The sequence below is a fragment of the Hyla sarda genome, chromosome 5, assembly GCF_029499605.1.
Source record: "Hyla sarda isolate aHylSar1 chromosome 5, aHylSar1.hap1, whole genome shotgun sequence".
In the NCBI taxonomy this organism is placed as follows: domain Eukaryota; kingdom Metazoa; phylum Chordata; class Amphibia; order Anura; family Hylidae; genus Hyla; species Hyla sarda.
In genome coordinates this window covers 174,125,568-174,141,895 of record NC_079193.1, presented here as the reverse complement: position 1 = coordinate 174,141,895, position 16,328 = coordinate 174,125,568, and the positions used below count along the sequence as shown (strand labels likewise).

The following is a 16,328-nucleotide window of genomic DNA, read 5'->3' as shown; positions in this document are numbered from 1 at the left end:
GACAGCAGCTACAAAGGCTTTTACAATCATAGGAAAAAAAGAGGCATAAAGGCTCATGACAAAAACATAGGCCCAGATATATCAAACTGTGCAAGAGAAAAGCTAGAGAGATTTTCCTAAGCAACCAATCCCAGCTCAGCTTTCCTATCCTAACAAGCTCTGATAAAGTTAAAGCTGAGCTGTGACTGGTTGTTATGGGAAAATCTCTCCAGTTTTTCTCTCACACAGTTTGAAATATGCTTTACATCAAGCCCCATAGACTTAGGAAACAATCGACTTGACATGAAGTTTTCTAGACATGTTCCATGACCTCTGCAGAGGTCATTGAGCATAGTCCAATTCTGTGTTTTCTATATACTGCTGTTAGCTTATTATATTGTCAGCTTATTATAAAAAATAATAAAAAATAAACCACCACCAACACTCTTCCGAGATATGGAAAATAAAAAAAATGTGATTTGCGCAATAGCTAATTTTCTGATGGCACTCGCTCTTTAACATCACTGACCCCTATCCTTTTAATGAGAATAATGAGGTTGTGGTTTCCAGCATAATGTACAATTGCCACAGTGTATGCAAAAAGAATTGTAACTTTTTAAAGACTGGCAGTTGTTCTATTCTCAAAGGCCCCACTTGTTTTTGCAAGTGCCACAGCCACTTCAATGTTTACATGCACTCATCCTTTTAATTATACTTTTAGTAGCAGCAGTGCAAGAAATGCAGATTTGTCCTAGTTATTTAAACAGGACAAAGCTGCAGTTCTTTGCCCCACGACTACTAAAAGTACGACAATTGTGGTCCCTGACAATTGACAGTCAGTTAATTGGCAGGGCTGCCAGGAGTCAAAACCTCACAAAATGATGGCCTAGATGAAAGATAGATTATCATTTTTTACAGGCTGGAAAATCTTTTAAAGAACAGATTGAGGCAAATAACATCACAATGGAATGATACACTATAAAAGGACAAAAGTTTTGGCATGCCTACACATTACACCTACAGGAGCTTTTTACTACCATTTTAAATCTACAGACATTAATGTGGAGTTGCACTCCAACCCCTTTACAGTTATAACAGCTTCCACTTCTGGGAAGGGCATTTGTAAGGTCATACTTTAATGTTGGACATGAGAGCTTGGCTCACAATTTCCATTTTAGTTAACCACTAACTGAGTACCCCGCGTTGCCCGTTTTTTCCTTCCTAATCCTTGTTGTGGAGGAAAATCAACAGAGGAAGCTTTTGACTTCATATCCCGTCCTCATATATTGTTGTCATATCCCAACCCCATATCCCATCCTCCTATCCCGACCTCCTATCCCGACCTCCTATTCTGTCCTTATATCCCGACCCGTAATATGTGTACCAAGTATTGAAATATCTCCAGCCGTACGGAAGTTATGCTGGAACATACATTTCCAATTGATTTGCATGGGACTTTAAACAAAAACCCTGATCCTCACAAATGGGGGTAGTTAAGGGTTAAATGAACTATCCTATATTTGAAGTGGACATATAAGTAACATGTGACCAAGTATTATCGAAATATCTCCAGCCGTTTGGAAGTTATGCAGTAACATATATTTCCCATAGACTTGTATGGGACTTTAACTCCTTAAGGACTCAGCCCATTTTGGCCTTAAGGACTCAGACAATTTAATTTTTACGTTTTCATTTTTTCCTCCTCGCCTTCTAAAAATCATAACTCTTTTGTATTTTCATCCACAGACTAGTATGAGGGCTTGTTTTTTGCGCGACCAGTTGTCCTTTGTAATGACATAACTCATTATATCATAAAATGTATGGCGCAACCAAAAAACACTATTTTTGTGGGGAAATTAAAACGAAAAACGCAATTTTGCTAATTTTGGAAGGTTTCGTTTTCACGCCGTACAATTTATGGTAAAAATGACGTGTGTTCTCTATTCTGAGGGTCAATACGATTAAAATGATACCCATTATTACATACTTTTATATTATTGTTGCGCTTAAAAAAAAATCACAAACTTTTTAACCAAATTAGTACGTTTATAATCCCTTTATTTTGATGACCTCTAACTTTTTTATTTTTCCGTATAAGCGGCGGTGTGGGGGCTCATTTTTTGCGCCATGATCTGTACTTTTTTTTGATACTACATTTGCATATAAAAAACTTGTAATACATTTTTTATAATTTTTTTTAATAAAATGTATTAACAAAGTAGGGATTTTGGACTTTTTTTTTTTTTTTTCGTTCACGCCGTTCACCGTACGGGATCATTAACATTTTATTTTAATAGTTCGGACATTTACGCACGCGGCAATACCAAATATGTCTATAAAAAAAAATGTTTACGCTTTTTGGGGGTAAAATAGGAAAAAACGGACGTTTTACTTTTTTATTGGGGGAGGGGATTTTTCACTTTTTTTTTACTTTTACTTTTACATTTTTTTAATTTTTTTTGTACACTTGAATAGTCCCCATAGGGGACTATTCATAGCAATACCATGATTGCTAATACTGATCTGTTCTATGTATAGGAAATAGAACAGATCAGTGTTTTCGGTGATCTTCTGCTCTGGTCTGCTCGATCACAGACCAGAGCAGGAGACGCCGGACGGAGGAAGGAGAGGGGACCTCCGTGCGGCCTTATGAATGATCGGATCCCTGCAGCAGCGCTGCGGGCGATCCGATCATTCATTCAAATCGCGCACTGCCGCAGATGCCGGGATCTGTATTGATCCCGGCACCTGAGGGGTTAATGGCGGACGCCCGTCCTGCATCCTTAAGGGGTTAAAGGGGTACTCCAGTGAAAATCTTTTTTCTTTTAAATCAACTGGTGGAAGAAAGTTAAACATATTTGTAAATTACTTCTATTAAAAAATCTTAATCCTTCCAGTACTTATTAGCTGCTGAATGCTACAGAGGACATTCCTTTCTTTTTGGAACACTGATGACATCACGAGCACAGTGCTCTCTGCTGACATCTCTGTCCATTTTAGCAACCATGCATAGCAAATGCATGCTAAGGGCAGCATGGTGGCTCAGTGGTTAGCACTGCTGCCTTGCATTCCTGGGGACTTGGGTTCAAATCCCACCAAGGACAACAATAAATAAAGTGTTATTATTATTATTATTATAATAACATCAGCAGAGAGAACTGTGCTCGTGATGTCATCAGAGAGCATTCCAAAAAGAAAAGAATTTCCTCTGTAGTATTCAGCAGCTAATAAGTACAGGAAGGATTAAGATTTTTTAATAGAAGTAATTCACAAATATGTTTAACTTTCTGCCACCAGTTGATTTAAAAGAAAAAAAGGTTTTCAACAGAGTACCCCTTTAAACAAAAACCCCGACCCTGGCAAATAGGGGTGAATAAGGGTTAAATCACCTACCCTATGTTTGTTGATGACATATAAGTAATATGTGTACCAAGTTTCATGTTAATATCTTTAGCCGTTTGTACGTGATGCTGGAACATACACACATACATACATACACAAAGTTCACAGACACTTGTCCAGTTCACCAAGACCCCTCCAATGTGCACGGATCGGTGTCCAGCCAACACCCAACAGTAGAACAAAGAAGCAGAAGATCCAGCACTATTCTTTGCAGCTTTATTGAAACACAGCACTCGGATAAATTCAGCCAACACAGCAGACGCGTTTCGAGCGCATGCGCTCTTTTTCGGTGATCACCGTAAAAGAGCACATGTGCTCGAAACACGTCTGATGTGTTGGCTGATTTTATCCGAGTGCTGTGTTTCAATAAAGCTGCAAAGAATAGTGCTGGATCTTCTGCTTCTTTGTTATACATACACACACTTTGAGTTTTATATATATAGATAAATGTTTGGTGGGATTGAAGTGAAGGCTTTGTTTGGGCCAGTCATGTTTTTCCACAAGAAACTCACCAAATCATGTCATTATTGACCATATTATGCGTGCTGGGAACAGAAGAAGCTCTTACCCAACTGTCCCCATAAAGTTGGAAGCAAACGATTGTCCAAAATGGTTTGGGATGCTGAAGCATTATGATTTCCCTTCACTGAAACTAAGGGGCCTAGGCCAATGCCTGAAAACAACCTCATAGCATTATCCCTTCTTCAACATAATTTACAGTTGTCACAGTGTAGTCAGGTGGGTAACGTTCTTCTGGTATTTTCCAAAGCCATACTTGTTCTTTATAGTGGCTTACTAAAAAGCCTAATTCATCACTCCAAAGAACATGTTTCCTCGGCTTCAGAATCCAGTGAAGGGGAGGAGGGGGGTTGGTTAACACCACTCCATCCTAAATATTGTGCATGGTGTTGTAAAGCTTGCAAGCAGTTGCTCCACCATGGAAACCCATGCCATGACGATCCCATCGCATTTCTGTGCCCATTTGAGTCGGCAGAGAATTGGTGCGTTGACAACCCGGCTCTAAATTGAATGTCAGCTCACTGCGGCTCAGTTGCTGTTCCTAAACACTTCCCTTCCACTCTTAACTGTGAGGAGTGTTATTGAGAAGTGGGAGAACTGACTTATTGTGGTGTTGCTACTATAGTACCACCTTGTAATTCTGTCTACTCCTTAGAATGACTCAACTTCAGGGCTAAAAGAAGCACCCAAATTCAATGATTAAGAGATGTGTCCCAATACATTTGTCCATATACAGCAGTGTATAACAGCATATCTTTGGCAGAAACGTCAGAGAATTTACTGCTTAAGCATATATATATATATATATATATATATATATATATATATATATATATATATATATATATATATATATATATATATATATTAGTGCTGGGCGGTATACCGGTTCATACCGAATACCGGTGTGTTTTTTCTGTATGATAGGAATTTTTCTCTATAGCGCCATTCCGGTCAGGCCCCTCCACCCCTCGAATGAATGAGCTATCAGCTGCAGCGCTGTCTCCATGTTACCCGCAGGCGCTGCTCTCCTTCTCCTCCTGTGAGCTGTGGCACTGGAAATTAATGAGTTGTGAGCCATGAGCGCTGGAAATGAAGGATATGTGAGCCGCAGGCGCAGAACTTCTGTTCGGAGAACAGAAGCTGTCACCTCCCCTTGCAAGCGGAGAAAGCCAGTGGTCCGCGAACGCTGCAGAACTTCTTATCTGTGGGGAGGGGGGGGGGGAGAGAAAAAGCAGAGCAGCGCCCACAGGTCATTTATGATTAGTTCCCCAGTGCACTGCGGCTGATAATTCATCCGAGGGGGCTGCCCAGAAGTCTGGGCAGAGTTTGCCCTGGAAAAGCTGTCCTGCCAAACCAGTAGTGTGCCATCAGAGTGGGTGTTTAGTGCAGTGGGGGTTGTAGTCACCCCAAGGAGAACTAGTCTGTCCATGAAAAATGTGGAGAGACTGACCTTTGTGAAGATGAATCAGGCATGGATCAGCCAGGATTTCCACCCACCAATGCCTGATGCATCAGAGTAGATTGACCATGGTGCCACACCAACACTTCAGATTTAACGCGCTGCTCCCCAGTTACAAACATTTCTCTGCATTAGGGCTGCACAATATAGGGAAAATCTGCAATTGCGATTATGGGCCTAAATATTGCGATTTCGATATGCGATGCATTAATAATAATAAATGGTGAATCCCGCCATTTCATGTCCAATCTCCTCCATTTTACAACTATCCACCCATTTTATGCCCACCGCCCATTTACATCTCCCCATTTAATTTCGATATCTCCCTGTCACATTCTCCCCTCATGGTCACATCTTCTCCCATCACATTTTCCCCAAACGTCACATTCCCCCCTTCCCCTGTCACATTCCCCCTTCCCCCTCCCACCCCACCCCCGTCACATTCCCCCCTCCCCTGCCACATGCTCCCCCCTGTCACATTACCCCCTCCCCCGCCACATTCTACCCCCTGTCAAACTCCCCCTCCCCCGCCACATTACCCCCTCCCCCTTCCCCATTCCCCCCCTCACATTCCCCCTCCTCTGCAACATTCTCCCCTCGCCACCACATTCCCCCCTCCCCCTGCCACATTCTTCCCCCGTCACATTCCCTCCCCCTCACATTCCCCTCCTCTGCCACATTCTCCCCCTCGCCACCACATTCCCCGCTGCCACATTCTCCCCGTCACATATCCCCCTGTTACAATCTTACCCCCTTGCCACATTCCCCCGTTACAATCTTCCCCCCTTGTCACATTCTCCCCCCGTCACAATCTTCCTTCCATGTCACATTCCCCCCTGTCACATTCTCCCCCCCCCCCCCGTCACAATCTTCTTTCCATGTCACATTCCCCCACTGTCACATTCCCCCCCCCCCCCCCCCCCCTGTCACATTTTGTGCTGCAGCAATACACTGGGTTCCCCGGGCGGTTTTCAAATCTCCCACGGGATCTGGGAAACCTAGTGTGTTTGCAAAAAGTCCTCATCCCCCCCGCCCTGTCACATTCTGTACTGCATCAATACAATGGGTTCCCCGCACAGTTTTCAAATCTCCCACGGGATATGGGAAACCTAGTGTGTTTGTAAAAAGACCTTTCCCCATATGCCAATCACTGGCTTGACGCGTGACACTTCTGCGGCCAGTGATTGACTGTAAAAAGGGAAAGGTCCTACTGCTTGAATGGAAAATAGAGGAGACACCGGACTGCACTGAGGGAAACAGCATCTGCAGGGACCGGGAGTAGGTGAACAGAATGCTTTTTCTTTTTTTCTCCCTGTGCCCTTTTGCTTAGCTCAGTGTTTTTTCTACCAGGGTGCCTTCAGCTGTTGTGAACTACCAGCATGCCTGGAAAGCCTTTCCGGTCCGGGCATGCTGGGAGTTGTAGTTTTTTTCAACATCTGGGGGCACCCTGGTTGGGAAACATTGACTTTTAGTATTTAAATTTGTTTTTTTCCTGCTTTGGCTGGCCCCCGCCTGCAGCAGTACACGGGACCCGGCCCGAGCAGATAATAGCAAGTTTTCCTGGGGGGCCGTATCGTGATTCGATTGCTTTTGCGATACATCTTGCAGCCCTACTCCGCATCAGACCTTTTTTCACCCACCTTTTTTCACCCACAGTTCACGTCACCGGGTACTGGTATTGCCACCAGGTCACTTTCAGGACTCCTGATGCTGCTTCTGCCACCTCCAGGCTCTCATTCAGCCACTATATGTTCTACTCATGCTGCCGCCAACTCCAGGCTGTGCCATTCAGCCACTATATGGTATCCTCACCTTATGCTAACTCCAGGCTGTGCTATTCAGCCACTATATTGTCTACTCATCTGCGGTCAACTCCAGGCTGTGCCATTCAGCCACTATATGTTCTCCTCATCCTGTCGCCAATTCCAGGCTGTGCCATTCAGCAACTGTATGTTCTACTCATGCTGCTGCCAACTCCAAGCTGTGCCATTCAGCCACTATATGGTATCCTCATCTTATGCCAACTCCAGGCTGTGCCATTCAGCCACTATATGTTCCACTCATGCTGCCGCCAACTCCAGGCTGTGCCATTCAGCCACTGTATGGTATCCTCATCTTATGCCAACTCTAGGCTGTGCCATTCAGCCACTATATGTTCCACTCATACTGCCAGTGTGCGGGCTCTGGTATGTTCTTCATCTAAGGATATACTGGCGAATGTCTCAATTTTAAGGGGTTAAGGGGATAGGCAATGTCATTGTATACTTCTACCACAGTAGTGCACCTAAATTCCTGTATTGTATTCTAATTGTTACACATCCATATCTGGTGTAGGATGCCATTGTGGCACTTGCAGTCTGTTGCAGGCATGCCCCATTGTATGCATTTTTATGCTGGGGATCACCCTTAGCAACAGACCACAAGGGCAGGATCTGCTCCCCCAGTATATATGCACAACTGCATTTGGGGTTGAGCACCTCCTGCCATTTGAGACCACGTCTTTGGTGTTGTCTACTCATACTGCTGCCAACTGCAGGCTGTGCCTTTCAGCCACTATATGGTCTACTGATCTGCCACCAACTCCAGGCTGTGCCATTCAGCCACTATATGTTCTACTCATGCTGCCACCAACTGCAGGCTGTGCCATTCAGCCACTATATGTTCTACTCATGCTACTGCCAACTCCATGCTGTGCCATTCAGCCACTATATGGTCTCCTTATCTGCTGCCAACTCCAGGATGTGCCATTCAGCCATTATATGGTCTACTCATCTGCGGCCAACTACAGGCTGTGCCATTCAGCCACTATATGGTCTCCTGATCTGCCGCCAACTCCAGGCTGTGCCATTCAGCCACTATATGATTTCCTCATCTGCCGCCAACTCCAGGCTGTGCCATTCAGCCAGTATATGGTCTCCTCATCTGCCGCCAACTCCAGGCTGTGTCATATTTTGATAATACTTGGTCACATGTTAGTTATATGTCCACTTAAAATATAGAATAGTTTATTTAACCCTTAACTACCCCCATTTGTGAGGGTTGGGGGTTTTGTTTAAAGTCCCATGCAAATCTATGGAAAATTTATGTTCCCACATAACTTCCGTACAGCTGGAGATATTTCAATACCTGGTACACATATTACGGGTCGGGATAGGAGGACGGGATGGGAGGAAGGGATAGGTGGACGGGATAGGAGGTTGGGATAGGAGGTTGGGATAGGAGGTCGGGATAGGAGGTCGGGATAGGAGGTCGGGATAGGAGGTCGGGATAGGAGGTCGGGATAGGAGGTCGGGATAGGAGGTCGGGATAGGAGGTCGGGATAGGAGGTCGGGATAGGAGGTCGGGATAGGAGGTCGGGATATGGGGTTTGGATATGACAACAATATATAAGGACGGGATATGAAGTAAAAAACTTCCTATGTTGATTTTCCTCCACCACAAGGATTAGGAAGGAAAAACCGGGCAACGCCAGGTACTCAGCTATTCTAATATAAATCTTAAATTTAAAAAAATTTGATGTAATCTTTTCAAGACTGAGGACCTATCGTCGTTGACATCATATTACCTGTGGAATTATCACAAGAATCCAATTAAATAGCTTGGAGCGATAAAAATGAACCATAACTGATTAAATGAAACATTCGCACTTTCACAGTCAGGGGGGTGCTGAGAGGCAGGGGCTGGAGCGGGCGGTATCTCGCCTGGCGGAGGACCACCAGCTCTATTTTAACCACTTGGGGACCTAGCCCATTTTGACCCTAAGGACCACAGGGGTGTGGAAATTTTATACAAAACTACGGTACTTGTCCACGGGACTAAAATGGAGCAAAATCTACTTGTCCCTCATGACAATCCACTTGTCCGGGCCAATTTTCACTTTTACGCTCTAGTTTTTTTCCTCCTCGCCCTATAATAGCCATAACTACCTACTAAAAAGATAGCTTTTAATTTTTCAATAACATAGTCTCCGAACCAAAATATATATATTAGGTGAAGTGAAATTGATATAGTAAAAGATAATTTTGCAGATTTGGTTGTTTTCTCTTCTACGCCATTTACCTTGTGGTCGAGATAACATGTAAGTTTCATATTTTAGGCCGCCTGATTACAGCGATACCAGATTTGTATAGTTTACGTCATGTTTTACAAATTTTAAAAAAAATTCTGAACATTTTTGAATTTTTAAAATTGCTTTTTTTTTACCTCTGTAGCTTAATTTTTTTTCCACATACTAGGCTGTATGAGGGCTCATTTTTTGCGCCATAATCTGTTTTTTGTATCGGTACCATTTTGGTATTGATCTAACTTTTTAATCACTTTTTAACTTTTTTTTTCTGGGATATTATAAAAATTGCAATTCTGCGGTTTGATATAATTTTTTTTACCGTACAGGATACATAATGTTGTATTTTAATAGCTCGTACAATTACACACGAAGCGATACCAAATATGTTTATTTTTATTATGTTTGCATGTTTTTATATAGGAAAAGGGGGTGATTTGAACTTTTAACATAGAAGGGTTAATGTGTGTTTTTTTTTACTTTTATTAAAACTTTTTTTTTTTTTTTTTTTTTTACACTTTATTAGACTTTTAGGAGGAATCATTAGATTCATCATACAGATAAGTTCTATTGAACTCATTGATCGGTGTGCTCTGTGATCCGTTGATAGAGCCAGGTCCAGCCAGGCTCTATCAATGACAGAGCCGGATAGCAGGAAGCAGAGGTAAGCCCTGCGACTACCTCTATAGTGGATCGCCCCCCTGCGATCGCGTTGCGGGGGGGGTGATCCACTCCACTAGCCCACCAGGGAGCATTCACATGTCCCTTTAGACGCCGCTGTACAGCTTTGACAGCGGCGATCTAAAAGGGTTAATAGCCAGCCGCCGCAATCGCCGCATGCTGGCTATTAGCGGCGGCCCCGGCTACTGAGAACAGCCGGGGGCTGCAGAGTATGGAGCGGGCACGAGTCCAGAGCCCGCTCCATACAGACTGCTGAGCGCCGCAGGCTAGTTATTAGCGGCGGTGTGAAACTAGAGCATCGTGCAGACGTGCGACCGCTCCTCCCCTCAGCTCTCTGAAGCTAGAGCTGTGTGGAGCAAAGGCAGAGGACGCAGGTCTACACGGGGAGCAAGAAGCCACGCTGCACTCTCCATCCTCCAGGAGGGGGGGATGAGGGGCGTGGATTAATTATCTCCTGCAGATGTGCGGTGAAAAAAATCAAACCCATGCCTCTGCCCTCCACGTGCGGTGAAAAAATCAAACCCATGCCTCTGCCCTCCATGTGCGGTGAAAAAAATCAAACCCATGGCTCTGCCCTCGCTCCTCCCCGCTGTAGCTTCGGCAAACTTCGGAGAGCGAAGGGGAGGATCGGTCCGATATTTTCACCGGTTTGATTTTTTTCACCTCACATCGGCCCTGCTTGCCCGAAGTCGGGCTAAGGGCCGGAATAATTCACCTGCCTGACATGAACTGCATGTCCCGGGCGTCGGGCGATAGGAGTTCCACATCCCTGGACCAGAGCTTTTTTTTTGCAATTCTGACCACTGTCACGTTAGGCATTAATAACTCTGGGATGCTTGTACTTATGAATTTGATTCAGAGATATTTTTTTCATGTCATATTCTACTTTATGTAAGTGGTAAATTTTCGTCGATACTTGCATAATTTCTTGGTGAAAAATTTCTAATTTTTCAAGTAAATTTCAAAATCTTAACTTTTCATGGACCAGTTTAGTTTTGAAGTGAATTTGAGGGTCTTTATGTTAGAAATACCCCATAATGGAGCCCATTATGAAAACTGCACCCCTCAACGTATTCAAAAAGACATTCAGAAAGTGTGTTAACCTTTTAGGTGTTTCACAGGAATAGCAGCAAAGTGGTGGCGAAAATTCAAAATCTAAATTTTTTACACTAACATGTTCTTTTAGACCCATATTTTTTTACTTTTACAAGGGGTAAAAGGAGAAAAAGCCCCCCAAAATATGTAACCCAATTTCTCTTGAGTAAGGAAATACCTCATATGTGGATGTAAAGTGCTTTGTGGGTGCACTAGAGGGCTCAGAAGATGCCAGAACAGCAAAAAAACACCCCACATGGAATATTATTTTGGAAACTACACCCTTCAAGGAACTTAACAAGTGGTACAGTGAGCCTTAGCACCCCACAGGTGTTTGAGGAATTTTCAATAAAGTTGGATGTGAAATTGAAAAAAAATCACTAAAATGCTGATGTTACCCCACATTTTTCATTTTCACAAGGGGTAACAGGTGAAAATATCCCCCCAAAATTTGAAATACCATTTCTCTCGAGTAAGGAAATATATCATATGTGGATGTAAAGTGATCTGTGGGTACACTAGAGGCCTCAAAAGGGAAGGAGCGACAATGGGCTTTTGGAAAGCGAATTTTGCTGAAATGGTTTTTGCAGGGCATGTCTCATTTAGGAAGCCCCCATGGTGCCAGAATAGCAAAAAACACCCCACATGGTAAACTATTTGGGAAACTACACCCCTCAAGGAAGGTAACAAGGGGTACAGTGAGCCTTAACACCCCACAGGTGTTTGACGACTTTGCGTTGAAGTTGGACGTATAGTGGTCTCCAAACAGTGCCCTTCCAGATGTTGCAAAACAACAACTCCCAGCATGCTGAGACTGTCCAGGCATGCTGGGAGTTGTAGTTCTGCAAAATCTGAAGGGCCAAATGTTACAGAACTACAACTCCCAGCATGCCTGGACAGTCTGGGAATGCTGAAAGTTGTAGTTTTGCAACATCTGGAAGGACAGTGGTCTCCAAACTGTGGCCCTCCAGATGTTGCAAAACTACAACTACAAAACGACTACTTGTAGTTTTGAAACTCCTAGATACAGCAGTGAAGATCACTTTATGGCAATCTTTACTGCAGTATCTGGGAAACCTCCACCGCTGCCTCCACTTGCCTGCCGCCTCCTGTCAGCCACCGGTCCTCGGTCCGCCAGAACCCAGGTAACCAGTGCTGGTGGTCACCGCAACGGCCCCCGCACATCGCCGCCATCTTCCCCCGCTCTGCCCCAACATCCAGGGGCTGGCAGAGAGGGGAAAATGGACGTTCACCCCCGCCCCTGCCCTGCGATTCGCCGATCTCAGTCCTGATCGGCCAATCACAGGGGATAGGAGGAGGTGGCACCCCTGCCACCTCGCTCCTTTACTTTAGGATGATCGGGGCTGTCTCTGACAGTTCCGATCATCCCTATTTTTCAGGCTATCGGGTCTTCAGAGACCTGATCAGCCCGGAATCGTCACAAATCGCCGATCTGAATTGATTGTCTCAGGACTCCCCCAGGCATTTGCACGGGATGCCTGCTGAATGATTTCAGCAGGCATCCTGTTCCGATGCCCGTCCGGCTAGCGGCGGGGATTGAAATTCACAAAAGTATACAGGTACGCCCTTGGTCCTTAAGTACCAGGAAGCAAGGGCATATCCATACGCCCGTGGTCCCCAACAGGTTAAAATACAAGTATGAGCTTTTTTCACTGCAGCCACTTCTAGCTTTATGCGCCCACTGAATGTGCCCCTGTCCAAGTTGTTGGTACTGCAGTCCCTCCCTTTTTAAGTGGACACTCAGAGTATGGAGATGCGCTGAGAGCCAGGGTCTGGAACAGGTGGTAGCTCACCTCACAGCGGACCACCAGCTTGATGCTTACCAGAATGGATAATCAAAAAATGTAAATAAATTAAAATTAATTTAAATGAAAACTACATAACAAATCTGCCACATCCAGACGCTCTGCGGCAGTGATTCTAATAGCGATGCCTGTAATCTGCATGTCATACTGAATAACAGTATTATTTCACTAACACAGCACACTCCCTAACACTTTCTTTTGGATGACTGGGGATCGGGGGTGGACACATTTAAGTCTGTAGAATGCTACTCATAAAACTTACATTAGCTCTGAAATTCTGCTGAGAGCCATCCAGGAAACGGACATTGCAAACCACTTCTGACCTGTTTTTTTCCTTTGGAAGTTCAGTTGCTCGAATGTTGTTTATCCTTCCACCCAAAGCACGCAGCCTGGAGTTCATAACGAACACCACTCCTAAAAGAGTAAAGACCAGCCGTCATGAATCTATGGATTGTAACAATTCTCATGACTCATGAAACACATTTTATATCACCAAAAAATTACCTGTTAACATGAAGCCTGTTTTTGTTCACACTTAGACAGGCACACTCTAACACCTTAAAGGGGTTCTCCAGTGAAATTATTATTATTATTTTTTTTAAATCAACTGGTGCCAGAAAGTTAAACAGATTTATAAATTACATCCAAACAATGTAGGTAGAAAAAGCGGAGCACTCACCACATTAGACTTCTTGATTGCGATCAGACTTTATTCATGTAGTCTTCAGGGGATACAAGCAGGGGTATGCGGACGGGGGTGCCCTCTCGGTGACAAAGCGCTTCGGCACCAAACGGTCCGTCACCGAGAAGGCACCCCCGTCCGCACACCCCTGCTTGTATCCCCTGAAGACTACATGAATAAAGTCTGATCGCAATCAAGAAGTCTAATGTGGTGAGTGCTCCGCTTTTTCTACCTACATTGTTTGGATGTGATTTATCTTCTACTACAAGCGTGGAAGCACCATTATTGGCATCTCCAGCGGTTGCAAGGGGACAGTACTTTAATCCGGTAGTTCTCCACCATACAGCGTTAATACAGTAGTGCCGAGCATATTCTCTTTGTTTTATGTGAGATTTATAAATTACTTCTATTTAACAATCTTTATCATTCCAGTACTTATCAGCTGCTGTATTTTTTTTCAGTCTGACCACAGTGCTCTTTGCAGACACCTCTGTCCACATCAGGAACTGTCCAGAGCAGGAGCAAATCCCCATAGCAAACCTATCCTGCTCTGGACAGTTCCTGACACGGACAGAGGTATCAGAAGAGAGCACTGTGGTCAGACAGAAAATAACTACACAACTTTCTCTGGAGCATATAGTAGCTGATGAGTACTGGAAGGAGTAAGATTTTTAAACAGAAGTAATTTACAAATCTGTTTAACTTTCTGGCACCGGAATACCCCTTTAAGTAGCTCACGTTTTGTAAATTCTGTTACCTTTGAATTCCTACAAGCATACAATTTTTGATGTTATTAGTCTATTGTTAATGGGCAATTAAGTGGCAGACACACATACCAGGGCAGGCCACAGAAAACTTTAGCGGTTTTGGCTAATGGGGAACTGCAGATTAGCTGGCAACCCAGATTTTCGACCACCACAAGTTTTATTAAAGGAGTACTATGGCGCTTTTTTTTATATTAAACCTCCGTGCTCGGGCTGCAAAATGAAACAAAACAAACTTTAACTCCCCTGCCTACGTTCCCCCGTTGCTCCCATGTCGGTGTCCCGTTCTCCGGTCCCTGTCTTCCTGTGGGTTGGTGAGTCACGCTGCTCTCAGCGTATCACTGGCCGCAGCAATGTCCCGCTGCGGCTGGTGATGCACTGAGAGCAGCGTGACTCACCGACCCACAGGAAGCGGAAGAAGACAGGGACCAGAGAACGGGACACCAACATCGGAGCAACAGGGGAACGTAGGCAGGTGAGTTAAAGTTTGTTTTGTTTCATTTTGCAGCCTGGGCACGGAGGTTTAATTAAAAAACTGAAGTTCTATTTACACTTTACACAACATCATTATTAGTAATATCAAGCTGTTATTTGGCAACTGATTGTTGCTATTCATTAATACTTACAGAGTGTTAAAGGGGTACTCCGCCCCTAGACATTTAATCCCCTATCCTACCCAACGGCGGGACCCCATGATCTCCGTGCAGCACCTGGCATTCTGAGCAGTATGTTTAGTGCTGCTATACTTTGGATGGTGGATGAGATGTCTAGGGGCAGAGCACCCCTTTAATGTTATAGTATTTAGGTAACTGTTTCAACATAATATTTGGGCCAATATATGGCACTGTTATTTTGGTAACATACTGAATGGATTAGTCAAAACAATCCTTGTGCTAAGACTCACAGTTCAAATAGATGCTCTGCGCCCAAAGGATAGACCCTACATCTTACAGACATGCTTCCAAAAGTTTAATTTTTATTTTGCACTCTTATCAGAGTGGTTTAAACACACCCTTAAATATACATCTTCCACCGTAACATATCGAATAATGGATTTAAAATTCTACTCCCACTGGCAGCATCATGTGCTTGTTCCTTCTGTTAATCATGTTACCACATTGTTATTTAGGGAGATTGCTTGAAACACACAAGAAATTCACTTTGGAAATATTTATCTGTGTCATATAAGAGGCAGGTAGATGACACATTTTATACACCCACAAAATTGTTTGGTTGCTGCCTTTAAAATGTGGAGTTGAAGAATGACTGTATGAGTCATGGTTACTTGAATGCCTATCTGAAGAAAACACTTACATTGAATGCCTATCTGAAGAAAACCAACAGTAATGCACACACATTATAATCACAATACAAGTAGTCTGCAATTTACAAAAGATAAAAAAACACCATAAAAAGCATCATTAACTAGGAAATTTCATGTTATTTAAATTCTAAGGACCCGTACGTGTTATACACTTAAACGACACACGGCACACATGACTGCTCTAGCCCTAAACACAGCAGGGTAAACATGTATGCCCTGCAGTGTTTCAGTCTACTGGCTGGCATACTGGCTGCTATCAGCAGCTGGGGACTCACCACTAATGGCAGATATCAGTAATCATGCTATTGTCCACCATTAACCTTTTAGATCCTGTGATCCATACTGATAAATGCTAAAATGAAGGCGATACACAAAATGTCTTCCTAGAATTTCTCTGGGTGGACATTGCGTAGGGTTAACATAACCTAATAGGTATAGCATATCCCAAGAATAAAAGTTTAAGGTTAGAATCTACACAGGTTTGCACAACACGTGTTAGGTTTTGCTCAAAACTTGCAAATGGATAGTTTC

The 16,328-nt window shown here is 43.7% G+C and overlaps 1 protein-coding gene across 8 annotated transcripts in view; it reads right to left on the bottom strand.

Annotated features, from left to right (window-relative positions):
• Positions 1-16,328, bottom strand: part of PTPN3 (protein tyrosine phosphatase non-receptor type 3) — a 258,163-nt gene that overhangs the window by 163,600 nt on the left and 78,235 nt on the right. For 7 of the 8 annotated variants that reach the window (XM_056520787.1, XM_056520780.1, XM_056520786.1 and 4 more), the window contains one exon: positions 13,290-13,441. The exons of the other annotated variant lie outside the window; for it this stretch is intronic. In XM_056520787.1, the coding sequence (XP_056376762.1) occupies positions 13,290-13,333 (44 nt within the window). In that variant the 5' untranslated portion in view covers positions 13,334-13,441. The remainder of the gene's footprint in view (positions 1-13,289; positions 13,442-16,328) is intronic. 8 annotated transcript variants of the gene reach the window in all.